Here is a 27,444-nt window from a genome sequence, read left to right as displayed (position 1 = left end):
ACACCTTTTATTTCCAGAGGTATTTTCCAAGTCAGGCTCTTAATAATAATTAGTATTTAGCTCGGTTACTTGGGAGACTGAGGCAGGAGGATCACTTGAGCCCAGGAGTTCGAGGCTGTATTGTGCAACAACGGTGCTTAAGACTAGCCACTGCCCTCTAGCCTGGGCAACATAACCAGATCCCATCTCTAAAAAAATTAAAATTAAAATTAAAAATTAGTATTTAATCTAAGCATGATAATATATAATCCTAACAATAAACAAGTACATAAACAAGTAACAAACATACTTAACTGACTTGTCTAAAATCACACAAGTATTAAACCGTTGAGCTGGAGTTAAAATTCATCAGCCTGACCTCTGCTTCCAACCAAGAGAGTAAAAGAGACTGGATTTACTATACCTGACTTCAAGATTAATTATAAAGCTGCAGTTATTAAGACAGGGTAGTATTGGCATCAAGACAGACAAATAGATCAGTGGAACAGAAAGTCCAAAAATAGACCCACACATATATAGACAATTGCCTTTCAACAAAGGTGCAAAGGCAATCCAAAGGTGACAGGATAGACTTTTTCAACAGGTGGTGCTGGAACAATTGGGTAACTATATGCAAAAGCCATAAACTTTGATCCATACCTCATACCATATTAAAAAATTATCTCAAGGCCAGGCATGGTGGCTCACACCTATAATCCCAGTGCTTTGGGATGCTGAGATGGGAGGATCACTTGAGCCTAGGAGTTTGAGGTTACAGTGAGCTACGATTGCATCATTGCACTATAACCTAGGTGACAGAGCAAGACCCTGTCTCTAAAAACATAAATAAATAACGATAAAAAATAAAAAATTATCTCAAAACAAATAATAGACTTAAATGTAACATCTGAAACTAGAAAAGATATAGAAAAAATAGTAGAAGAAAATCTTTGTGACCTTGAGTTAAACAAAAATTTTTCAAATACAACGCTGAAAGAATAATTCATTTAAAAGATTGAGGCTGGGTAAGGTGGCTCACAACTGTAATCCTAGGACTCTGGGAGGCCGTGGTGGGTGGATCCCTTAACCTCCGGAGTTCTAGACCAGCCTGAGCAAAAGTGAGACCCCATCTCTACTAAAAATAGAAAAAAATTAGCTGGACAACTAAAAATATATAGAAAAAATTAGCGGGGCATGGTGGTGCATGCCTATAATCCCAGCTACTAGGGAGGCTGAGGCAGGAGGATCACTTAAGTCCAGGAATTTGAGGTTGCTGTGAGCTAGGCTAACACCACAGCACTCTAACCCAGGCAACAAAGTGAGACTCTGTCTCAAAAAAAAAAAAAAAAAAAAACATGAAAAGAAAAGAAAACAACTCAATAAAAAATGAGCAAAAGATATGAATAAACACTTTACAAAAGAAGACATACACATGGAAAATATCTTCAACATCAGTAATCATTATGAGAATGCAAATTAAAACCACAATAAGTTACCACTATATACATATTAGATATCTAAAATTAGAAAGACTGACTATACCAAGTGTGGACAAGGATGTGGAGCAACCAGAAATCTCATACCTGATAGGAATGCAAAATGGTAAAACCACTTTGAAAATAATTTGGCTGTTTCTTAAAAAGTTAAACACATATCTATTGTATAACCTAATAACCTCACTCCTGGGTATTTACCCAACAGAAATGAAAGCCCATTTCCATAAAAATATTCACTGTACCATTATTTTTAATAATCAAATCAATGTCCATCAACCAAGGTAAGTGATAAAGAAATGAAATAGTTCCCGGAAAAAAAATAAACTATTATACACATAACAACATGGATGAACCTCCAAAAAGTCAGACCAAAAAAACAGAATACAGATGGTTTGGTCCAATTATATAAATTTCTAGAAAATGCAAACTACTCTAAAAATAGAAAGCAAATTAGTGCTTGCTTGGGGATGGGAAAGGGTGAGAAGGAGGAATTACAAAAGTGCAAGAGGAAACTCTTGGGGATGAAGGATATATTCCTTACCTGAATTGTGGTGATGGTTTCATGAGTGTATATATATGTCAAAATGTATTGAGTTTATGCCTTAAATACGTGCAATTTATTATATGTCAGTTATGCTTAAATAAAGCTGTTAAAAAAAATCAGTCTAACTCCAAAACCCTAAGCTCCTTCCACTAAGCCATTCTGCCTTCTGTGAGCTGACTACTAAGAATTCAAGGTATTTTAGTTTGTGCGTTCAAAAAATATATATTGAGTACCTACTGCATACTAGTAACTATTCTGGGCACTGGGGATACAAACAAAAACAAACCAGAACCCTGCACTCATTGAGCATAAACTCTGGTAGAGGAAGGCCACAATACACAGCTAAGGTAGTAAAATACAATATGTAAGGTGTTGCTAAATGTTATGAAGAAAAATACAGCAGAGTAACAGGAGAGAATATTGAAAGATAGAGTTCTAGTTTATATATAGCAGTCAAGGGAGACTTCTCCAGCAAGCCGGTACTTGAGCATAGGCCTAAGCCTTAGTCCACCCTTTTGACCGAATCCAAATATTACAGAACAAATCCTTCTAATAAAGGTATTTAGATTCAGTCAAGGGGCTGCACTTGGGGATCTAGAGGCAGCAGGTTTCCCACCCCTGGCTAAGGGAAGTGAGGGAGTGGGTCTTTTGGAAATCTAGGAAAAGAGCATCCAGGGAGAAGGAAGAGAAAGTACAAAGGCCCCATGGAGGGGGAAGGCTTGATTACAACAGCAGTGTGGGCACTCACTCCTTACATGTAGGGAGTGGGAGTGGCTGAGGGCTCTGAGTCTCTCTGACTTGCCCTTGGGTGACAAGAGCTGCCTTGCTCAAAGTCACAGCCCCTCGCTGGGGCACCCAATGACTGGTGGACAAAGGAATGTCAGTGCTTCTTGCCTGAATTCAGGACAACACTGGAGGGGAGATCTGGATGGTGCACCTCTGCATCCATCAGGGCTGATGAAAGGCAAGAGAGGCTTCTAGGGTGCAAAAATTAAGGAAGCTCTCACTCTCCGGTTCACATGAGCCCAGAGTTCCACAGGGGGGAAGCACAGACCCTGCAAGTGGGTCATGGGGCGTGATAGGAGACAGGACCCTTCCTGCACCCACTCAGTATTTTACCTGTTTGGGATATAGCACATTGTTCATTGATGAAACGTATCACTGTGTCCTGAAGGATGGAACCCGGTATTCACATTGTATTCTCTCCAAATGGTACCTTTGCTGAAACTTCAACAGATCACTTATGGAGGTTAACAGTCATGAACTTAAAGAGAAGCCAGGTCACATGATTGTGTATTTTCTCCAGTCACATTGGGTCACTTGTGCACAGGCACAGAGCAGGCTGAGAGTGGTATTTATCATGGATTAGGGTATTACTAGACAAGTGTGATAGAGACTACAGCAAGAAAGCTGAGGGTGTTTACAACGAAGTGATTTATAAGATTGGACAGTGGAAACTAAGCTAGGTAAGCCAGGAAGTGAGGCTTGCAACGTCTCATTGCAGTGGCGGCTGAGAGGGCTGCAAACAAGCGTGAAAAGTCAGCAGAGGCAATAGATTTCAGGAGCCAGGGGAGTTAAAAAACTGTTGGAAAGGATATTAGAGGAAGTAAGCAGGACATATAAGAGTTGGTGATTAGAGAATGGGATGTTTAAAATGGAAACTGTAGGCCGGGCGCGTGGTGGCTCACGCCTTGTAATCCTAACACTCTGGGAGGCCGAGGTTGACGGATTGCTCAATGTCAGGAATTTGAAACCAGCCTGAGCAAGAGCAAGACTCCATCTCTACTATAAATAGAAAGAAATTAATTGGCCAACTAATATATATAGAAAAACTTAGCCGGGCATGGTGGCGCATGCCTGTAGTCCCAGCTACTCGGGAGGCTGAGGCAGCAGGATTGCTTGAGCCTAGGAGTTTGAGGTTGCTGTGAGCTAGGCTGATGCCACGGCACTCACTCTAGCCTGGGCAACAAAGACAGACTCTGTCTTAAATAAATAAATAAATAAATAAATAAATAAATAAATAAATAAATGGAAACTGTGGGTTAAGTTTTAGTTATTGATGATGACCAGTTCCATGATTATCCATGGGAATCGGCAGCTAAGGTCAGGTGGAAGGAAAAAATATCACTGGAGGTCAGGAGGTCAAGAAATTGAGAGGCCAGAGTATTGGAAAGATTGTCCAATAGATACTGGAATCATTAAGGATTCGGGCAGGACCAGAGAGGAAAGGGCTATTAAACTCTATCTGTTAAACTCTATAAGTATTAAAACACTAAGGGAGTATCTTTTGAGGTCTGTGGATGATATGAACACCCAAGGAATAGTAGATAGTATAATCTGATAACATGAGATTTATAGGAGCTAGGGAGGTTCAGGGAAGGGAGAGAAACAACGGTCTGGAAGTACAACAATTTTAAAGTAATAAGTTCGGATAGATAATTATTCTAATAGCAGTTATTTCTAGCTAATGTCAATTTTTTTTTTTTGAAACAGAGTCTTGCTTTGTTGCCCAGGCTAGAGTGAGTGCCGTGGCATCAGCCTATCCCACAGCAACCTCAAACTCCTGGGCTCAGCCGGGCGCGGTGGCTCACGCCTGTAATCCTAGCACTCTGGGAGGCCGAGGTGGGCAGATTGCTCGAGGTCAGGAGTTCGAAACCAGCCTGAGCAAAAGGGAGACCCCATCTCTGCTAAAAATAGAAACAAATTAATTGGACAACTAAAAATACATAGAAAAAATTAGCAGGGCATGGTGGAACACGCCTGTAGTCTCAGCTACTAGGAAGGCTGAGGCAGGAGGATCGCTTGAGCCCAGGAGTTTGAGGTTGCTGTGAGCTAGGCTGATGCCATGGCACTCTGATAAAAAGAGAGAGAAGAAGGAAAACAGGATAGATGTGCCTGGCAGCAAGTTGAAGGACTTTTCACATGATAGTCTTTGTATGTGAAGTGAGAATGAATATGGAGGTGGAGCAGGGGCTTAAGACACTAGTTAAGATTTGAGAGAGCCATTGTTGGGGGTATAAAAAAAGAGTTCTTTTTTGGGTTATAGAAGGAATATGGAGTAGGATTGATTGTCCAGGAAAAAAAAAAACACTATAAGATTTTTAGTGGCCCTAATTCATAATCTAATCTTCCATCACACCTCTAAATTCCCCTTCCGTCTGTAGGCAGATCATTTATACCAAGGAAAAAGAATCATATAAAAAATTTTTTTTGGCCAGGAGCAGTGGCTCACGCCTGTAATCCTAGCACTCTAAGAGGCTGAGGCGGGCAGATCATTTGAGCTCAGGAGTTTGAGACCAGCCTGAGCAAGAGCGAGACCCTGTCTCTACTAAAAAAATAGAAAGAAATTAGCTGGACAACTAAAAATATATAGAAAAAATTAGCCAGGCATGGTGGCTCATGCCTGTAGTCCCAGCTACTAGAGAGGCTGAGGCAGGAGGATTGCTAGAGCCCAGGGGCTTGAGGTTGCTGTGAGTTAGGCTGACGGCACTCTAGCCTGGGCAACGGAGTGAGACTGACTCAAAAAACAAACCAAAAAAAAAAAAAAAACTTTTTTTGACTTCTTTGCTAAGTCAAATCAAAGTAGATAATACTTTTTTTCATTTTCTTTTCTTTTCTTTTCTTTTCTTTTCTTTTCTTTTCTTTTCTTTTCTTTTCTTTTTTGAGACAGAGTCTTGCTCTGTGTTTGGGTTAGATTGCCATGGCATCAGCCTAGCTCACAGCAACCTCAAACTCCTGGGCTCAAGCGATCCTCCTGCCTCAGCCTCCCGAGTAGCTGGGACTACAGCCATGTGCCACCATGCTCAGCTAATGTTTTCTATATATTTTTAGTTGTCCAGATAATTTCTATTTTTAGTAGAGAAAGGGGCCTCACTCTTGCTCAGGTTGGTTTTGAACTCCAGACCTTGAGCGATCCTCCCACCTCGGCCTCTCAGAGTGCTAGGATTACAGGCATGAGCTATACCACGCCCAGCCAGATAATACTTTTTTACTGGTTCTGAGAATAGACAGAAAAATTAAACAACAGGATAATGTCAGGAAGACCCTCTCAGTGACCATGGGTTCTTTTTGATTGCATTAAAAGGAACATGACGTAGGCTCCTGGGTTCCACAGAAGAGAAACTCAGGACATCTTATGGAAAACAGAGAAATTGCAACAATATCCACTGACGAGACAAGGAAAAATCTAGAAAGCCAGCAGGAGACAAGGTAGCTTCAGGGGACAGTGGCTTATTTATCATGGTAACTCTTTCATGTGGCCACCCTATTCAAGTCTTACATATTCTTCTCAGGACTGGCCAATTCTTAGTTCTCAGTCAAAATTTTGGAAGGAGCCAATCTGATTGACTTATATAATTCTCAACAAACTTATTGGGCTGAGCCCTCTTCATACGAGGCTACTTCAGAGGTTATCAGCCAGCCTAATGAGGTAGCACCAACATGACTGGTATCTTCTTAGTATCCTGTATCACCCAGAGTTCAGTTAATTTCAACAGGGAAAGTTTGATATAAAGAATTATTAGGCCGGGCGTGGTGGCTCACGCCTGTAATCCTAGCTCTCTGGGAGGCCGAGGCGGGCAGATTGCTCAAGGTCAGGAGTTCAAAACCAGCCTGAGCAAGAGCAAGACCCAGTCTCTACTATAAATAGAAAGAAATTAATTGGCCAACTGATATATATATAAAATTAGCCGGGCATGGTGGCACATGCCTGTAGTCCCAGCTACTCGGGAGGCTGAGGCAGTAGGATCGCTTGAGCCCAGGAGTTTGAGGTTGCTGTGAGCTAGACTGACGCCACGGCACTCACTCTAGCCTGGACAACAAAGCAAGACTCTGTCTCAAAAAAAAAAAAAAAAAAAAAAGAATTATTAGACCATGGGCCAGGCATGGTGGCTCACGCCTGTAATCCTAGCACTCTGGGAGGCTAAGGCGGGCAGATTGCTCGAGGTCAGGAGTTCGAAACCAGCCTGAGCAAGAGCGAGACCTGTCTCTACTATAAATAGAAAGAAATTAATTGGCCAACTAATATCTATAGAAAAAATTAGCCAGGCATGGTGGTGCATGCCTGTAGTCCCAGCTACTCGGGAGGCTGAGGCAGGAGGATAGCTTGAGCCCAGGAGTTTGAGATTGCTGTGAGCTAGGCTGACGCCATGGCACTCACTCTAGCCTGGGCAACAAAGTGAGACTCTGTCTCAAAAAAAAAAAAAAAAAAAAAAGAATTATTAGGCCAGGCGTGGTGGCTCACACTTACAATTTTGGTGCTTTGGGAGACCAAGGCAGGAGAATTGCTTGTGCCTAGGAGTTTGAGACCAGCCTGGGCAACATAACAAGACCCCCATCACTACAACAACAAAAAAAATCTGAGTGTGGTGATGTGCACCTATAGTCCCTACACAAGAGGCTGAGGCAAGAGGATTGCTTAAGCTCAGGAGTTTGAGGCTGCAGTGAGCAATGATGGGGCCACTGCACTCCAGCCTGGGCAACACAGTGAGACCCCTACTCTAAAAACAATTATTAATCAGTAACGAGGGATTAATTACTAAGGGTAAAGAGGATTCTAAAAAACATAGAAATAATGGATATAGGGAACAGCCACTACCTCTGGGGCTGAGGCAGAGGACCCACGGAAAGAACAAATTTGTTGGAGAAGATGCAGCTGTGACCCTCTGGTTGCTGAGATGCTGAAGGCTGGAGAGCAGGTGTCAGCAAAACTGTAGAACATCACCCACTGGGATGCTACTGAGACTTCCTCGGAAATCTGTGGGGTGCTGCTGAAACTGACTGGGAAGTTGCGTGCTGGAGCACTAGTAACACTTGCTGGGAAGCTGGCAGGGGACCAGTGGACTTGCTGGGAAATTCCCTTGACCTCCCTTCAATGAGATGCCACTGAAATTTGCTGGGAGATGAATGCGACTGGGTGTCTTCCATGCCGCTGGCCCCTACACAACCCAGAAGAAAAAAGAAAACACAATAGAACAAAGAAGAGAAACTCTTTTTTCCTGCAGCTCCCTCCATCACCCTCTACTGACAAGCTTAACATCATACAAACTGGCAAAGGAGAAATGTTTAAAAGGTTCAGCTCCAGAATCACAAAGCAGGGCAATAGAGGGAGGATTTGGAGCTAAGAAATAAATTGGTAACTAGCACATCCACAAATCAGTGGCTGTCCCTGCACAAGGTTCAGCATAACTCATTTCCCAGAGCGAGGGTCAGACATGGAACACTCATTCAGAGAGAAATATTCCTTGAAGCAGTACCTGGACTGGCTGGATGAGAGCCTGGCATTTAAAAAATATCCAAGACACTGTTGACTTCAAAATTTCTAAATAAAAAGGAAGGAGAGGACAAGAGGATTTCTCTTGCATTTGCTCAGCAGTTTTTTTTTATTTCACTTGGACTGTATGTTTATTTGGGATGTTGGGGGTCAGCACTGATGGAATTTGCCAGGGGTGTGTGTGTGACTAATTCCACTGACCCAAGAAAGAGAGAAATAATTCAGCTTCAGAATGGCCTGAACAAGAACTGGGCAAGAAAATCAACTGAACTTTGGTGGACTTAAGGTACCTGCAGATCAGGCAAGCTTATGCTTGCAATAAATCATTTTCTTTTTCCAATCCTTGTTACAAAACCTCATAGTTCGTATGCTATATGAAATGCTTTCAGGTGAGCTGTTTAGCAAGTGTAACTTTTTGCAAACTTTAGGCTGAAAAGGCACCCCTCCACACACACACACCCATACCTGTGCAATACATTATTAATCATGATTACATAATAGTAGAAATTCATTGACTACCAATGCTCTGAGAAATGGAATATGGATTTTAAGTCAGCTATGATGCTCATTGTTCAGTTGATCGTACTCACAGTCATGTTCCCTACAATAACACGTTGATAAACAATAATAATAAACAATAATCTTAGATTTAAACATCTCCCAAAGGGCTGGTCTCGCAGTGGCTCTCACCTGTAATCCTAGCACTCTGGGAGGCCCGAGGCGGGCGGATTGCTCGAGGTCAGAAGTTCGAAACCAGCCTGAGCAAGAGCAAGACCCCGTCTCTACTATAAATAGAAAGAAATTAATTGGCCAACTAAAAATATATAGAAAAAAATTAGCCGGGCATGGTGGCGCATGCCTGTAGTCCCACCTACTCAGGAGGCTGAGGCAGTAGGATTGCTTGAGCCCAGGGGCTTGAGGTTGCTGTAAGCTAGGCTGATGCCTTGGCACTCTAGCCCAGGCGAAAGAGGGAGACTGTCTCAAAAAAACCCCAATAATCCTAAAATTAAAAATGTCATTTTAGAGATATTTGCAAAATGATATGGATTTTATAGGTGACATGATAGAGGAATTTAAGAAAGAGATTGACACTATCAGGAAGAAGTGTTACTTTTCCCATAAAATTAGCTCCACTTAAGAGATCCATCCATGGGCCAGCCCGATGGCTCACAGCTGTAATCCTACCACTCTGAGAGGCCGAGGAGTGAGGATCACTCGAAGTGACCAGAGTGCAACCTCAAAACACTGACTACTTGACAATTTCTCACTGTTGATACTGACCAACTGACGGGCAACAAGTTGATTCTGGTCCTAATTTGATTCTAGCATCTTGCAAATGCTGAATTCAGCCTTGGATAACTAACTCACTTACAGGATTGACTTCTTTTTTTTTTTAAGACAAAAGTCTCACTCTATTGCCCTGGCTAGAGTGCCGAGGCATTGGCCTAGCTGACAGCAACCTCAACCTCCTGGGATCAAGCAATCCTCCTCCCTCAGCCTCCCGAGTATCTGGGACTACAGGCATGGCCACCACGCCCTGCTTTTTCTATATATTTTTTAGTTGGCCAATTAATTTTTCTATTTTTAGTAGAGACGAGGTCTCACTCTTGCTCAGGCTGGTTTCCCACTCCTGACCTTGAGTGATCCTCCTGCCTTGGCCTCCCAGAGTGCTAGGATTACAGGTGTGAGCCACCGTGCCTGGCCCCATTTCACCTCTTAAGTTAAAAACAAAAGCAGTTACTGCCTTTGGGATATTCCCAGGAATGTAATTTCTGGTTTACTATACTACTCATCCTCAAAAACTGTACACCTAATCACAGCTTTAAAAAATCAGTAAGTAAACAGAATAAAAGTTCTAGAGCAGTTTTTAGGAGCTCCTTTGAAATTACACACAAATTTCAGGGTAATTTTCTAGACAGGATCGATGAGTTTTCATCAGATTCCTAAAAGGGGGCTCAGAACTCAAAGGTTAAGAAAGGTGGGGGTGGGTGAGCAGAGCTCTGTAGCCCTGTCCCTAACACACCAAGGACAGGGCTGGGGGTTGGGAACCACAATCTTGGAGAAACTGAAGAACTAAGCCAGAGTGAAAGACCGGTAAGATCAACAACATTAAAATGGACATTTCATATTAAAATTTCAAGGTTGATGATATATACCATCCCCTGTATAGCATGTGTTTGCAAGGAGGTAAGTCCCTTGGGGATTAAAGAGCTTTCTTATCTTCCTGGCAATTTTGTTCCTCACTTGCACTCATCACTGTCTAACATACCTTTTGTTATTTATATTGTTTATCTTCTGACTCCTTCCATTGCAATGTAAGCTCCTAAGAGCCGGATTTTGTCTGCTTTGTTCACCTCTGTATCATCAGTGTTTGCCTTTGGCACATACTTGCTTAACATTTGTAAAATTTAAAAAAAAAAAATACAAATTGAACATTTAAAAAGAGGCTAAGAGGCAGGGCACAGTATCTCACGCCTATAATCCTAGCACCCTGGGAGGCTGAGGCGGGCGGATTGCTCGAGCTCAGGAGTTCGAACTGAGCAAGAGCGAGATCCTGTCTTTACTATAAATAGAAAGAAATTAATTGGCTAACTAATATATATAGAAAAAATTAGCCGGGCACGGTGGCACATGCCTGTAGTCCCAGCTACTCGGGAGGCTGAGGCAGTAGGATTGCTTGAGCCCAGGAGTTTGAGATTGCTGTGAGCTAGGCTAACGCCATGGCTCTTCACTCTAGCCTGGGCAACAAAGTGAGACTGTCTCAAAAAAAAAAATTAAAAAATAAAAAGAGGCAAAGATATAAATACACAAAAAGGTGAGATCACTTCAACAAGTTAGATACAAAGACTGGATGGAAGCTGCTAGTTATATTAAGCTCTATCAAAAGATTTTCAAGTTCTCTTGTTGCAAGAAATGACCCTGAGATATCTTTCATAGTTTCCCCAGTCTCTTAGAAAGCTACACTTCAAATAAATCATGCATCTATTTGGCATTGGCTAGCATGATTTACATGTTCTCACATCTCCCAAAATTTTCCTCAAAAGCAAACTTACAATATTAAAAATCTTAAGAAATCAAATGCAGTCCGTGGTAGTACTTTCACCTCTATTTGAAATAATTTAAATTTTCTACATTTTATCTAAAATATGACATTAACATTTCAAGAACTATATCCAAAAGAGTAGCACCATAATTTTGGCATGCTAAGAATAGATTTTCAATGCAAGATAAACCTGGCTTTCATTACAACTTAAAAGATAACTGAGTCTTCTACTTAAAAAACAAAAAAGCATACCATTTTTAGAGGAATTCCTTCATTTAATGAGATTTTTCTGAAATGGAGTTAGGTACAAATGTGAAGCCCACATGTGGAGGACTCTGGCAAGGGTGTTCCATTTAACACTCTTGCAAAGTAGCTTCTGAGTGCCCATTAGCCGGCAATACAACCAGTGAGATGAAACAAACAACGTGAGCCAGGGAGATCACCGCACTGTCAAGAACACGTTTACCCCTAGCACCCACAAAACATCGCTCTGGGCCACTTTTCTGTTCTACAAAGTATTGGATATTTTATAACATTTCCTTCAAATCCAAATTTTAAATGATGCTAACATATGGTCTAAGTGAAAAGTAACTAAACAAGCACCTTTGATGTGGAACAATCACCCAATCAGATCACCCTAGTGACATGTCACTGACAAGGTTAATATTCACTTGTCATCCGGGTGCTAAGATATCCCTCTATGGAAAATGACTCTACTGACATTGTATCAACTTCCACAATAAAAATACTTTTAAAAAATGTTAACAAATGGGGAGAAAGCCAACACCCAGGATAAAGGATTTAATCCAGCATTTATTCCACACTCATGATGGTTCTCCGTAATCAGAATACAAGTCATAAGAACAATCTATCAAATCATTTGCTGATAGTCTTAAATAATGCATCATAGCATTACTTTAATACTTCTCTGTTCTATATTAAGTTTAAAAACTCAAACAGTGATCGTTGTTATCAATAAAAAAAGTTTTGGAGTTTAAAAAAAGGACACTATATCAAGCTGTTTCATAATTTAAGTATTTTCCATTTATAAAAATGCTTTGGAAGCTTGAGGCTTGAATCTGTTTTTCTACTCATCTGCCCCACCCTCTCCCAATTACATGTTAGTATAGATTTCTGCAAGAATGCTAGACTTTAGACATTATTTTTCTCTTTAATATAGTACTTTAAAATCTGAGAAAGAATTCAAGGAAAAAAGATTACATGTCATGTATTTTTTCAAATAAAAAAGGAAAACTAAGCGAATAAATTTTAGGCATACTAACAGTGTCCCTTTGAGGTAGAATGCTAAAAGGACTTTTGATCAAATCACAGCCTAATTTAAACCTCTGCATCAGAAACTAACTTCTCATAAATTCTCTCTAAAGGTTAACTGTGGAGAATATTAAGTATAACATACTAACAAGAGCCTTCCAAGATAATATACAGTGGACAAGAATGTTAATCCTACAACTGCTGCCTTCATGTACACTGACAGCACATAATTCTCCTAAAGTAGACATCCAAGATCCATTCTCAAAGTCTTTAGCATTCTATTATGAAAAGCACAGTCATGCTAACTTCAGTACACAAACCATAATCCCACACCTACAAAACAAAAATAGAATTAGTGGCAGTTTATTGCCTTATACAAATTTAACCAACATGGCAATCATGCCAAAGGAATTAAAACATTTTCAGGACATATGTACAGACTGTACATTTCAAAAACAATTAAACAATAAAAATGCAAGAACAATCTGTGCATCATGTATCAAACTCAACAACTGGGTGAAAACATCAATGCAATAAATGGGATTACAAAGGCACTTCCCTACACAAAAGAGGAAATGAAAATTCGGCCTACAGGGACTTTGAAGAGTGCATAACTACTGCACAATCTCAACTGGGGGGGGGGGAAGCAGATTAAATCAAACATCTATAGGATTCAATGTGATCCACTTTTACAAAAAATTTTCAAACAGTCTCATCTTTGTTTTTATGTTGTTTTTCTTGGCTCTCTCGTTCTATACTTTGGCTCCTTCGATGTTTGTCTGACTGGTCCTTGCTATCACCATGATCTCGTTTATGGGAACGTTCTTTGCTTCCACTACGCTTCCTAGATTTTTCTTTGCTGGGGCTATGTTCCCGTTTTTTGGACTTTTCAACACTGTCAGTTCTTCCTTGACTGCCACTTCTACTTCGTTTATTTGATTTTTCTTTACTTTCATTTTTATGTTTACTTGATTTCTCTTTACTTCTGCTTCTACTTCGTTTCCCTGTATTTCTACTTCTACTCCTACTTCTATGTTTCCTTTCTCTGCTTCTACTTCTACTATGTTTTTTCTCTTTCTTGGAATCTTTTTTGTCATCTCTATGCCGTCTATCATCTTTGTCTTCTTTATGTTTCTTCTCATCTACCTCTCCCCTATTTCTCTGTTCCTTGGATCTTTCTCTTGATCGTTCCCTCTCCTTTTCTCTGTCATTACCTCTTTCCTTATCATAGTCACGATCTCTTCTTCTACCTCTCTCATTTTCCTTTTCTCTTTCCCGATCCCTGTCTCTTCTATCCCCTTTCCTGTCACGACTTCGACTGCGACTCCTATGCCTTTCCCTACTTCTGCTACGCCTGCGTTCTAACCCTCGATCAGTGCTCCGGGATCTTCGCCTTTCTTTCTCCCTTTCTTTGGCTTCACGCTCTAGTCGCTGGCGTTCTTTCTCTCTTTCTAATTCTCTGTCAAAGCTAGAAGACCCATGGCCCTCCCGATGATGACTTCTACTTCTTGATCTTCTTGGCGACCTCCGTGGACTCAGTGATCTCCTTGGAGACCTAAGAAAGAGGAGGTAAGAAGAAAATGTCAATGAATACAACTTAATTAAAAATTTTACCTTTTTTCCACAGTAAAACTTTTAAAAAATTTTTGTTGTATTTAAAAAAAATTGTTTTTGGCTGGGCACGGTGGCTCACGCCTGTAATCCTAGCACTCTAGGAGGCCAAGGCGGGCGGATTGCTCAAGGTCAGGAGTTTAAAACCAGCCTGAGCAAGAGTGAGACCCTGTCTCTACTATAAAGAGAAAGAAATTAATTGGCCAACTAATATATATAGAAAAAATTAGACGGGCACGGTGGCACATGCCTGTGGTCCTAGCTACTCGGGAGGCTGAGGCAGGAGGATTGCTTGAGCCCAGGAGTTTGAGGTTGTTGTGAGCTAGGCTGATGCCACGGCACTCACTCTAGCCTGGGCATCAAAGTGAGACTCTGTCTCAAAAAAAAAAAAAAAAAAAAAAAATTGTTTTTTTTTTTTTTTTTTTAGAGCCCCAACTTAAGCATTAAAAAAATTGTTTTTAATTGTCTGAGACCAGGCCTTGTTTTGCTGCCTGGGCCAGACTACAGTGGTGTCATCATAGCCACTGCAACCTCAACTCCTGGACTCAAGTGACCCTCCTGCCTTGGTCTCCGGAAGTGCTAGGATTATAGTAGCGAACCACTGTGCACGGCCCATAGTAAAACTTAATTATTATTACTTAGGTCTCCAGCTGACATAAACATCAAGAATAACCAAAGCAGGCCGGGTGTGGTGGCTCATGCCTGTAATCCTAGCACTCTGAGAAGCTGAGGCGGGCAGATGGTTTGAGCTCAGGAGTTTGAGACCAGCTTGAGCAAGAGCGAGACCCTGTCTCTAATAAAAAATAGAAAAAAACTAGCCAGGCACAGTGGCAGCCTGTAGTTCCAGCTACTTGGGAGGCTCACGCAGGAGGATCGCCTAAACCTAGAGCTTTGACGTTGCTCTGAGCTAGGCTGATGCCTCAGCACTCTAACCTTGGCAACAGAGTAAGACTCTGTCTCAAAAAAAACCACAATAACCAAAGCAAAAAATTTGGTTGTTCTCATTTCCAGATGCAAATTTTGTTAAAAATGCCCTGAAGGAAAACCTTTTAGAGGGTAGAAGTGACAAACTATATACACAGAATTTTCTAAGAACTTACCACTGATTTCTGAGAACCATCAAGTTTATATAAAGCATATATATTTCTTAATTTCTATTTATTAATTTTTCCTTTTTTTTATTAAAATGTTGGGACCACTTCATAAAGCATATTTTAAAAATAACCATAATTCAAGAGTCACACTACCTTGAACGTCTGCGTTCTACATGTCTGTCTATTTCCTCAGCACCTTCTTTCCCATCTTTCTTGATTTTTCTAGGTCGAGTTTTAATCTGTTGATCAATATTTTTCTGAACTGGAACTGGAATTCTTGGAAACAAAGTAGAAAACCACTCCAGTTTTGTGAGAAAAGACCGCAGCATTTCTCCAATGGTCATTACACAGCCTCCACCAGCCTTCACATCTAGGTCCTACAGAAACACAAAAAATGCCCTAGCCGTCAAAAAACGTATTTCAATATATCTATGAATACTATAAAATATTACCATTTTTGGAATCTCAAGTACAAAAAAAATTCTAACAAAAAATTTTAATTTTTGTATCCTAATCTGGTAATGAATGATACAGAGAAACATTTGGGCTTAGTGTGTGCATGCAGGTGAGAACAAACCCTGCAGCCTCATGGGCATAAAGGGAACCGATCTCACTCAGTTAACAATATGAAAAAGCCCCTTACAATTCTAAATTAAGTGAAACAACTGACTTAAATTTACATTCCACATACCTACTAAGTATGTATTTATGTCTGTGGACATATTTGCACACATCATACCTAGCACTATAACCTAGCTACATATGAACTACTTTAGACAATTCCTGTCTAAAGGTTATCTTTTAACAGCTCTAATATAAAATGAAGCCCTAATAAAACTGGAAGCAATAGCAAACCAACTGCCATGAAGCAGTGAGGTTTTCTAATTTAGAGTTATGTAGAAAATAAATAAATGAACAAATAATTGGAAACGCATAATCCATGATGACCATTGTCTCTGAAAAGGGTCATTACCGCATGAAGGCCTTCTTGCTATGCCCTCTCACAGCTCAGGACATGTTAGTCAGCTATTGTCAGTCCCAAACCTATAGTGCAAGCACACAAGGAAAGTGAGATTTGTTATCTAAACAGGAAAACAAGAGCTAAAGGTAAAACTGCTTGCACTCACACACATTTAAGTGTTCAGATATACAGTATTTCCAAATATAATCGCTGCAGATATCTAAGGAAGAAAACAATAAGTTAGCTTAAATAGAGGACCTCAGGTTTGTAAACATAATAAAAAACAGATTAAACAGGCATTCAGAAACAAACCTAATACAACACCAATTATGAAGAGGGACATGCTTTTTTAAAGACAGAGAAGTGATTCAGTCTGAAAAACTTTCATTTGAAGAGAACTTTAAAGATTGTGATTTAAAACACTTTGCTTTTTCTGGGTTGTTAAATAGCTCAGTTAACAGGTAAAAGGGAAAAAAAAGAAAAAGAGACAAGAAAAATTAAAATTCTCCAAGTCTAAATGTGTTGAGTTTTGTTTTAGGTGTGCACAGAAATAACAAAAACACAATAGATTTCCATCAGAACCATCCTTTAATTCAACAAATTCTTTGGAGGAACTTTTAAAACAGACTATTGAAACATAGCATCATTGATTGCTTTATGAACCTTAAAATACAAAGCAGTGGTGGAGATAGATATATGAACAACAAGGCTCACTACTTAGTACATTCTGAGATCATGGACTTCTCTATGTAAGCAAATTAATACATATGTGACTTAAATCTGACTCAGTAAATTTCCCAAAGTAACTTAAGTTTTAGATTTGGGAGCATTTTGAGTTTTGGATTTTGGAGTATTTCAAATTTTCAGATTAGAAATACACAATCTGTAATTTAAGAAAAAGATTTAAAAAATATATATATATATAGTAGACTAAGAGTCAAAAAAACTAGAATTAAAATTTATTTCTTTTGTCACCTTCAATAAGTCATCCAAACTCTCAGTCTATTTTAAGTCACACCCAGCTCTTCAATTCTGCACTTCTACCCAAGTGGGAATATTGATATTTGGAAGAAGTTAGAGGGTGAAGAACTGAAATGTTCCAGAAGAAAAAAAAAAGCTACAATTAGTATTCTCTGTGCATGTTTTTTATCATCAATCTTGAGCATGGCCCATCGTAAAAAGTAACTATCAGTTGTACAATTCAGGATCAATACAATACACACAATTAGGAAGAGAAAATTTTAATAGTTACCAAAGCACATTTAAAACAATATAAAGAAAATAAAACTCAGAAATTTAACCTAAGATCTATAAGAGGCACTAAGTCTTAATAAAAGGATATTAATTCTAAAAGTATTTGACTAAAATAAATTTAACTACAGAAAACTGTGGAAGATACTGCACCTCCAGTAAATAAAAGATATTTAAAAAATGAGAGTAATCAGAAGGAAACTAATTATTACCCTTGTTGACATACCTCTTCATCATCAAGGAAGGATTCAAACCAGTCCCATAGATCTGTAGGGGGCTGTGTATATCTAGAATTACAAAAGACTTATTAAACTCAAGTGAATTAAAATGAGGTATTTACTGGAAATGTAGATAAATGCACACTCACCTTATATACATAAATCCAAGAGCTCGAATATATGGAGAGTCTGTGTGTGTTATAAGACCCATCACTTGCTTTCGAGTTAACTTCAGAGTAAATAACTTGTATAATAGGCAAAAAGCAGTAGAAACAATTCCTCCGGTTCCAACACCTCGAACCTTCAGGGCAAAGAAGAGTTAAGAAAAAGTAGTAAAATAGGTAAGATACTTAACACCAATTCATTAATCCTATTAAGTATTAATAACAAGCCATAATCCACACCTAAAAATAGAGAATTAAAAAACCACCTTTTCTTTACACTTATTCTTTATCAGTAAAAATAATAAAAAGAAATACAAAACTATCAAACAAAAGGAGAACAACACACTCTAGGAGGCTGAGGCAGGTGGATTGCTCGAGGTCAGGAGTTTGAAACCAGCCTGAGCAAGAGTGAGACCCCATCTCTACTATAAAGAGAAAGAAATTAATTGGCCAACTAATATATAGAGAAAAAATTAGCCTGACATGGTGGCACATGCCTGCAGTCTCAGCTACTCGAGAGGCTGAGGCAGGCAGGAGGATTGCTTGAGCCCAGGAGTTTGAGGTTGCTGTGAGCTAGGCTGCCACCATGGCAGTCACTCTATCCTGGGCAACAAAGTGAGACTATGTCTTTAAAAAAATAAATTCTTAAGAGCTGCCTACAAATTGTCATTTAAGTGTGTAACTGACAAGAGGAACTCTAGTTTTCTAAATATAAACTTAGTTATCAGACACAGAAAAACTAAAAAATGCACGTACTTCTACTTACCCCTCCGCACATCCCTGTCTGGCCTGCTGTTTTCCTGCTTCCTTTCTCCCATGGTTCAACATGTGTGACCTGAAAACAGAAAAGAGGAACACAACAAACATTCATACTCTGAATTTGTTTAAGTCTGATTAAAGCCCAAGTCCGTAATAGAGTAGTTCTTCCAAAATTATTTTGGCATTAAGTATACATTATGTTTATTGACATTAATCATGTAAATCATGTTGGGAAAAACTGCCTAGACATTTAAAGAGCACCAATAAGGCTACTATAGTGTAATGAAACCATAACAGCTTTACAGAGCTGAAATCCCATTAAACTAGCTGTATAGAGAGCTGATACTTATGTGTGAGAAATATTTTAACTTTGTATCTTACTATGAGTTGATTAAAAAATAAAAATTTTCATTTTAAAAAGGATTTAAGCATCTAAAGTAAAAAATATTAATGAAATGAAGTTCAAGTGTTTGAAAAAAATCTTTAAAATACTCTCATTAGTCCAAATTTTTAAATCTACATTATAAAATAAAAGAAAGTAACTAGAAGAAAATTTGCTAAAACAGTAACAAGTTACTTCTGGTGCAAAATGACAGAACTTATTTGCATATCTTTTCACCAAGATCAGGTTCATTCGTAATTAAAGATAAATTACAAAGGCCACACTTCCACAGAGATCATTCTTGTAATTTATCTGATGCCTAATTATGTGAACCTATTTTTTGCCAGAATATAAACTGTGTCAAAAACAGAGTGTGAATAGTCATTAGTATACACTAAGTACAATCAAAGATGATACAGTATCTTTGCTAAAGAGAGTATCCAGCAAAAACCATTCTTTGCCCCAGAATAGCCAAAATAATATCAGCTCTAAAATAGAAAGAACGCAAAAGGTCATTTGGAAAGATCAGACCCATCTTTATTTCTTAAGACAAAAAAATCCTGTTCTTTCATTCTATGTATTTCTAAAACTGTATTTCCACCCACACATGGTAACATTGTATATTCTTGAAAAATGGCTTCAGACAGAAAAGCATGCATTTAAATTTAAGCACTACATTATTTTGCTCATCAACTCCTGCAGTGCTTTACTGTTTCCTTTCCTCCCCCCACTTGCTGTATAAATTAGTTTCAATTCCTTAAAGGCTAACCAAAGTAAGGGGTGGATGCAATAGAAAATCAAATCACAAAGTTGGAAGCCTACATATTTCAATGATTATTTGATCTAAACATCGTAATAATAATACCTGAGTCTTCAGTTTTGTAACTGAATTTAAAAATAATTCCTAGTAGAGTCCTGTCTCAAAACACAACATTTGAAATTTGAAAATAAGCTTTTCTTCTAATAAAATTTTGCCTATGTTATAAAGCAGAACCTGCCACAAAAAGAGCAGGCACCCAATTTTCAACTGTTTAAAGTTTACTGCATAAATAAAGCTAATGGTTAAATATTCGCCATACTGTATCCATGCTGAAAAGGTCTTACCTTTTAAAAGCTAAAAAATCTAGTTCAAAGAATTATACTTAGACCTATAATAGACTATTTGAGGAGGAAGAAAACTTATCTGTGTACTTTATATACCAAAGTTAAATTGTATTACTCAAGATCTATTTTCTATAAAAAGTAACTAGTACCTTTAAAAAAAAAAATCCTTCAATAATCTAATCACTTAACTTGGGGGGGCGGGGAGGGGCGGTGGACAAAAGAGAAATGTCCTTTTGGTAACATCTCCACACATATATTCAGATGACAGAAAATACTTTATGTGTGGTCTGTCAAGTTTTTAACAGTCAATATAGACAAAACAGATTATATATTAGATGCTCTAGCAAAAAGATTTAAAGACCACTAACAATATTATTAACATTCTTTAAAATATAAAGTAACCTTCAGGGGCCTGGAAGATATTTTTAAAACTTGGTGAAGAAAAGACCAAAACCATTGGCCAAAAAAAAAAAAAAAAAAAAAAAAAAATCTAATCAATCGTTCATTTAACCAGGGAAATGCATTTATGGCGATTGAGCATGATTAATAGTGCATACCTCTACCTGCGACCCTGGGCTGCTCCGAGCCTCGCTGCAAGACTGAGTCAATCCTGCTAACGAAACAAGAACTGAGACAAGAGTGCAGTGAGGAGGCGCCAGGTGAGCTCCCCAGCACAGCCAAGCCAGCACCGACCCTGCCGCAGAAGCCCAGGGCCCAGATAATTCTAAATAAGCCCAATGCACAGGTGGCTGAGACCTTTTTATTCCTGACTTCCTGCTGGGAAAATTTCCAGGCCTTCTGTACACCTCTTGAACTGGCACCTCTCCACCCTCAACCCTCCCACCCCTCCCGACACACACTCATGGACCATTTTCCCTGTCTGGATCGGATAGTGAGTACCAACAACACGAGGCCAACATTGAAGTCATTACACGCCCTGGCCCGGGGTGGGCGGAAGAAGCACCAACAGGTTGGCACTGAATAGATCCACGTCAAAAGGAATAATTTTAAAACTGTAAACTGGACAGGCTTCTAATTACTCTTTTCTCCTCTCCCCAACCCCTCTTGCCCAACTTCTCCCAGGAGTGGGCAGGAGGCTGGGGGAGGAGAGAGATCAATAGTGGCGGGCTCTCTAGGCCCTAAAAATCTGAAAAGGAAACGAGAGGGCGGCCCCAGTCGGACCCCTCCCGGACACACTATAGGCCGCAGCTCTCCACCTGTCCCACCTTCCCCCACCCACAAATCCTCAGATCTCGGGGGCCGCCTCCGCCCGTTTCCTCCATACTCTGCCTTCCAAACTTACCCACAAGCCCAAGGCCTAGATGCTTCGTACCTTAAAGTATATCTCGTCCACCACCTCGTGGTAGGTCTTGAGCTCGTAGAGCTGCACTTTGAAGTAAGGAGACGACAGGATGTTGGTCAGGATCATGGGGTTGAGGTTCATGGTCTTCTCGTTGCCCCACAGCGGCAGGACATTGCCCTGCTTGCCCGAGACCGCCGGCTTGGTGGCGCCGCCGCCGCCGCACTGCTGCTGCTGCTGAGCTGCGGCAGCGGCTGCCTGGTGCTGCGGCTGCGAGTTGCCTGTCAGCGCGGGGCTGTTGTTAGCCATGTTGCGGCGGAAGGAGGGAGGGAGGGAGGGAGGAGGGAGGGGGCCAAGCTCGATCTTGCTCTTCGGGACAACGGTCCGGGACCCTACTCCATGGAACGCCGTTGGAAGAGGGGGCCGCCTCGCTGTGCCCCAGCCAGCTGAGGGAGAGCAACGGGGATGCCGACAAACGAACCCCGGGTCGAAAGCAGACGGCGAGAAGCGACCCACGAGAACTCCAGGCAGCAGGCGAGCCGGCGACCAGGGAGCGCGATCTCTTCCGCCAACTGCCCCTGGGAACAAGATGGCGGGCCGGCGGATGTGACGCCACACGCCCCAGCGTTCCACGCTAAGGCGGCGGCCAATGAGAGACGCCCAGGTGGGCAGGAGATTCCTCTTCCTGGTTCTGTGCGTTCTCTGCGAGCTGAAGTCTTCGAGGTGGCTTACTGTGCCTGCCTCTGAGGGGATGTCCCCTGAGAACTGGGGGTCGAGGGAGTTGTAAGCCCGACCTGAATGTTTTAGTATTTGGGCTGGGGACCTGCCTGATTTCTCTTCTCGAGGGCTGGCAGAAAAGGATTCGCATGGCTGCGATGTGCTTTCTAACTCGTGACTGAATTCTGCGGAGTATGCTAGAGGATTTCCTGGGTTCTTTTAAGACTCCCTGGATGGGACAGTGGTCAGGGACCCCACTTCTCCATGTAGTTCATATAAAAGGGCTTTTTGTTTTTCTCTGGCTTCTAGTCTCAAACTGGAGGTCTAAATTCTTTCAGCCTAAATTTATTTAAACTATAAGATAGGAATAACTGGCTGAGTTGTGAGCATTAAAAGAGCTCCTATACCTGTAGCCTAGCAGAATCTTCCGGGCATCTGTAGGTGCCTCGAGGTCTTTCAATTCTACTGATGCATTCTGGGTGGTAAACATTGGGCGAGGCACTGTGAATAGGGGTGAGGGGTTGGAAGGAAGTGGGGAAGAGCTGTAGAAATGAGTCAGAATCGGTCTGCCTTCTCGAAGGTTATTGATAACTTAGGCAAGTTTCTTTGTGTTTGGGAGCTAAGAGAAGGCAACAGAGGGCACTGAAGTTTCTACAGGTGGAATCGGGATGGGCAGTTTTATTGTCCAACGGCCTGAGCATATATAGAAGCAGGGAAGCTCGGGCTCACTGGAGAGTCAATAGTCCAGGTTACAGGGGCCAGGAGATATACTATGGGGGAGTAATGGCTGTGAGGTGCCTGGAATGCCAAGATGAAACATTGGAAATTTAGTGACATTTAAATCCAAGGGTTACATAATTAAATCCATGACCCCAAAGTCTACTTTAGGATGTTACTGTTGCTAATATTTTCTGGCTTCGATCCGTTCTTTACAGAGCTTGCCAGAGTCATTCCAAAAGGGCATCACTACCCTACCTATCATTAACTCTTTCCTAGAAACTTTTGGGTTAGAAAGTTTGAGGGTGGCTATCTTAATTTCAGCGGCACATACCCAGAGAGGAGAAGGATAAGACAGAAACCTTGGGGAATATCCACGCTTAAATGAAGATGAACCAGGAGAGAGAGAGAGAGAAGACAAGCAGAAAAATAGGCAAAGCAGGAGATAGTGGTATGACAATGCAAGGAAAGATAAAAGATAAATGAAGAAATTGATTGATAAATCTTTAGAGCTGTACAGTACATGAGTGATCATCCTGTCTAGTTCCTTTATTTTACATTGGAGGAGAACTGAAACTCTGAGGGAATTGGTTTTTACTTCCTAGTAGGTTTTGTTTTTTTATATAGTAGTTTATACTAACATAATTCCAAAGAACAACTGATGATCCTAACCTCTCTAAAATGAATTATCCATTGAAAACAATTTTGGGGGGGAACAAAAAAATGCAGTTTTTTTTTTTTTGTTTTTTTTTTTTGAGACAGAGTCTCACTTTGTTGCCCAGGCTAGAGTGAGTGCCATGGCGTCACCCTGGCTCACAGCAACCTCAAACTCCGGGGCTCAGCGATCCTACTGCCTCAGCCTCCCGAGTAGCTGGGACTACAGGCATGCACCACCAGGCCCGGCTAATTTTTTGTATATATATTTTTAGTTGGTCAATTAATTTATTTCTATTTTTGGTAGAGACGGGGTCTCGCTCAGGCTGGTTTCGAACTCCTGACCTTGAGCAATCCGCCCGCCTCGGCCTCCCAAAGTGCTAGGATTACAGGCGTGAGCCACCACGCCCGGCCAAAAAATGCAGTTTTTTGAATCCAGTCCTTCCTGTGTGTATACGTTTTGCCTTGATAATAATGGTTTGTTAACTTTACGAAGTGACACTCTAATTGTCAAATATTAAGAACTTTTTAAAATTCCTCAGATACATTTCTGTGTAGTCTTAGACTATCTTTACTCCTAGATTGTGGATGAGGAGCTCAGTAGAAAGGTTGCAGTTTGATATCTAAGTCTCAATGGTATGAAACTCAGGGAACCAGGTATTACAATAAAGTGCTTTACATATTCAGTGAATCCCTACAATAGCCTGAAGTTATTATTATACTTTTGTCCCCATTAAAAACCAAAAAAACTATTCTGGTGTAAATGAGGAACTCTACACACTACACATAGGTAAAGCTGTAAAATTTGGTTTGATTAGTTTTGACATACATGTACACTATTAAGCCATCACCACAATCAAATAACCATCCATCATCCCCCAAAGTTTTCTATGTGCCCTTTTGTAATCCATCTCTCCTTCCCACTTTATCCCAAGGCAACAACTTTCTGTCAATATAGATTAGTTTGCATTTTCTTGAATTTATGTAAATGCTCACGCCTGTAATCCTAGCACTCTGGGAAGCTGAGGCAGGTGGATCATTTGAGCTCAGGAGTTCCAGACCAGCCTGAGCAAGAGTGAGACCCCGCCTCTACTAAAAGTAGAAAGAAATGAATTGACGAACTAAAAATATATATAGAAAAAATTAGCTGGGCATGGTGGCACATGCCTGTATTCCCAGCTACTTAGAAGGCTGAGACAGAAAGAAGGATTGCTTGAGCCCAGGAGTTTGAGGTTGCTGTGAGCTAGCCCGATGCCACAGCACTCTAGCCAGGGTGAGACTCTGTCTCAAAAAAAAAAAAAAAAAAAAAGAATTTAAATAAATGCCATCATATGTTGTTCTCTCTTTTTAAAATTTGTTCATTGTGTATTTCCCAAGAGAAACTGTTCCTTAGCCCACATATTCATAGCTCAGGAACACAGGTCAGTTATAGACTTCTATGTAATTCAACCCAAAGAACTTATATTCCAAAATTACTTTGCACTCTGAAATATATCAGCCTTCCTCATTTTACAATCTTTCATGAAATTATAATTTCTGTAGAAATCTGTGTATGCCTTCTTTCTTGGTTCAGCCACAGCAAACTTAGAGCTGCAACCCCCAGGAATGAAGTAATGTTCCAACAATATGAAATTGTAGATGCCTGGCCAGAAGGCCACACATCTGGGGTTTCATCAAAGCACTAAAGCCATGGTAGTTACTGTCCTTGATAGGTATATCAACCTCAACAGGTCCTTCCTGGCCAATGGAAAAATGAACTGCCTTTGTTCTCTTTTTTGCCTGCCTTTTACTCACCATAGTGAGATTCATCCTTAATGCATGTATCAACAGGTTGTGCTTTGTTTTTCTTTATAATTACTGAGTGGGCCAGGCGCGGTGGCTCACGCCTGTAATCCTAGCACTCTGGGAGGCCAAGACGGGCGGATTGCTCGAGGTCAGGAGTTCGAAACCAGCCTGAGCAAGAGCGAGAAGGGCTCCCCCCCCCCACCGTCTCTACTATAAATAGAAAGAAATTAATTGGCCAACTAATATATATAGGAAAAATTAGCCAGACGTGGTGGTGCATGCCTGTAGTCCCAGCTACTTGGGAGGCTGAGGCAGCAGGATTGCCTGAGCCCAGGAGTTTGAGGTTGCTGTGAGCTAGGCTGACACCATGGCACTCACTCTAGCCTGGACAACGAAGCAAGACTCTGTCTCAAAAAAAAAAAAAAATTACTGAGTAGTATTCTGTCGCGTGGGTCCCAATCATTGAAGGTTATTTGGGATTGTTTCTAATTTGGGGCCATCACAAATAGGTAAACAATTGTGTACTAGGCTTTGTGTGGCATTTTGTTGTTTTGGCTAAATTTCTAGAAGTGGAGTGGTTGGGTCATATGGTAGCTATATGTTTAACTTTTTATGTGATAGCCAAACTGTTTCCTACTAGCAATGTATGACAATTCCAATTGCTCTATATACTCACTAATATTTCATATAATTTTTTTTTAATTTTAGCTATTCTACTGGATGTGTGAGGTGTTATCTCAATGACCTTACCACTAATGATGTTGAACATCTTTTCAGGTGCTTATTCACATTCATATATCTTCTATTATGAAGTAATTTCAAATCTTTTGCCCATTTTATTACTTTGTCTTATAACTGAGTTGGAAGAGTTCCTTACATGATCTGTATATAAATCCTTTGTCTGCTATATGTGTTGCAAGTATTCTTACATAGTCTGTGGTTTGCCTTTTAATTTCCTTCCTTTCCTTTCCTTTCCTTTCCTTTCCTTTCCTTTCCTTTCCTTTCCTTTCCTTTCCTTTCCTTTCCTTTCCTTTCCTTTCCTTTCCTTTCCTTTCCTTTCCTTTCCTTTCCTTTCCTTTCTTTTCTTTTCTTTTCTTTTCTTTTCTTTTCTTTTCTTTTCTTTTTCTTTTTTTGAGACAGAGTCTTGCTCTGTTGCCCGGGCTAGAGTGCTGTGGCATCAGCCTTAGTTCACTGCAACCTCAAACTCCAGGGCTCAAGCGATCCTCCTGCCTAAGCTTCCTGAGTAGCTGGGACTACAAGCATACACCACCATGCCCGGCTAATTTTTTCTATGTATTTTTAGTTGTGCAGCTAATTTCTTTCTATTTTTAGTAGAGATGGCATCTCACTCTTGCTCATGCTGGTCTTGAACTCCTGACCTTGAGCGATCCTCCCGCTACAAGCGTCCCAGAGTGCTAGAATTACAGGCGTGAGCCACCATGCTTGGCCTTCATTTTATTAATGGTGTCTTTCAAAGATCAGTTTTTTTTTTATTTTAATGAGGCTAAATTATCAATTTTTGTTTTTTATTTGAGACAGAGTCTCACTTTGTTGCCCAGGCTAGAGTGAGTGCCATGGCGTCAGCCTAGCTCACAGCAACCTCAAACTCCTGGGCTCAAGCAATCCTACTGCCCTCAGCCTTCTGAGTAACTGGGACTACAGGCATGCACCACCATGCCCAGCTAATTTTTTCTATATATATTAGTTGGCAAATTAATTTCTTTCTGTTTATAGTAGAGATGGGGTCTCGCTCTTGCTCAGGCTGGTTTCGAACTCCTGACCTCGGGCAATCTGCCCACCTTGGCCTCCCAGAGTGCTAGGATTACAGGGATGAGCCACTGCGCCCAGCCTTTGTTTTGTTTATGATTCCTGTTTTTTTGTCTTCTGAGAACTACCAATGCCAATCCCATAAGAGAATATAGCAGTATCCTCCTATATTTCTAAAAGTTTATAGTTTTGGATTTTACATTTAGGTCCATTTTGAGTTAATTTTTGCCTATGGTGTGAATTAGGGTTGATGTTCATTTTTTTTCCCCACACAACTATTCAATTGATCCAACACCATTTGTTGAAAAGACCTTTCTTTCCCTTTGAATTGCTTTAACACTTTTGTCAAAAATCA

The 27,444-nt window shown here is 40.4% G+C and overlaps 1 protein-coding gene across 1 annotated transcript; it reads right to left on the bottom strand.

Annotated features, from left to right (window-relative positions):
• Positions 1 to 12,952: 12,952 nt before the first annotated feature.
• PRPF38B (pre-mRNA processing factor 38B) lies at positions 12,953 to 22,057 on the bottom strand. The gene is made up of 6 exons (XM_012751676.2): positions 21,483 to 22,057; positions 18,671 to 18,739; positions 17,890 to 18,041; positions 17,749 to 17,809; positions 15,464 to 15,687; positions 12,953 to 14,160 (listed from the first exon to the last, which is right to left on the bottom strand). The coding sequence occupies exons 1-6, from the start codon at positions 21,756 to 21,758 to the stop codon at positions 13,308 to 13,310; spliced, it is 1,635 nt and encodes a 544-aa protein (XP_012607130.1). The 5' UTR covers positions 21,759 to 22,057; the 3' UTR covers positions 12,953 to 13,307.
• Positions 22,058 to 27,444: the final 5,387 nt, after the last annotated feature.

Source organism: Microcebus murinus, chromosome 2, assembly GCF_040939455.1.
Source record: "Microcebus murinus isolate Inina chromosome 2, M.murinus_Inina_mat1.0, whole genome shotgun sequence".
NCBI classification, from domain to species: domain Eukaryota; kingdom Metazoa; phylum Chordata; class Mammalia; order Primates; family Cheirogaleidae; genus Microcebus; species Microcebus murinus.
This window is presented reverse-complemented; position numbering and strand designations above follow the sequence as displayed.

Coding starts and splice junctions, on each gene's coding strand:
- PRPF38B (XM_012751676.2), bottom strand. CDS start 21,758: ATGGCTAACAACAGCCCCGCGCTGACAGGCAACTCGCAGCCGCAGCAC. Junction 17,810..17,889: donor CTTGGATTTATGTATATAAG/GTGAGTGTGCAT, acceptor TTGTAATTCTAG/ATATACACAGCCCCCTACAG. Junction 15,688..17,748: donor CCTTCCTTGATGATGAAGAG/GTATGTCAACAA, acceptor GTGTTTCTGTAG/GACCTAGATGTGAAGGCTGG.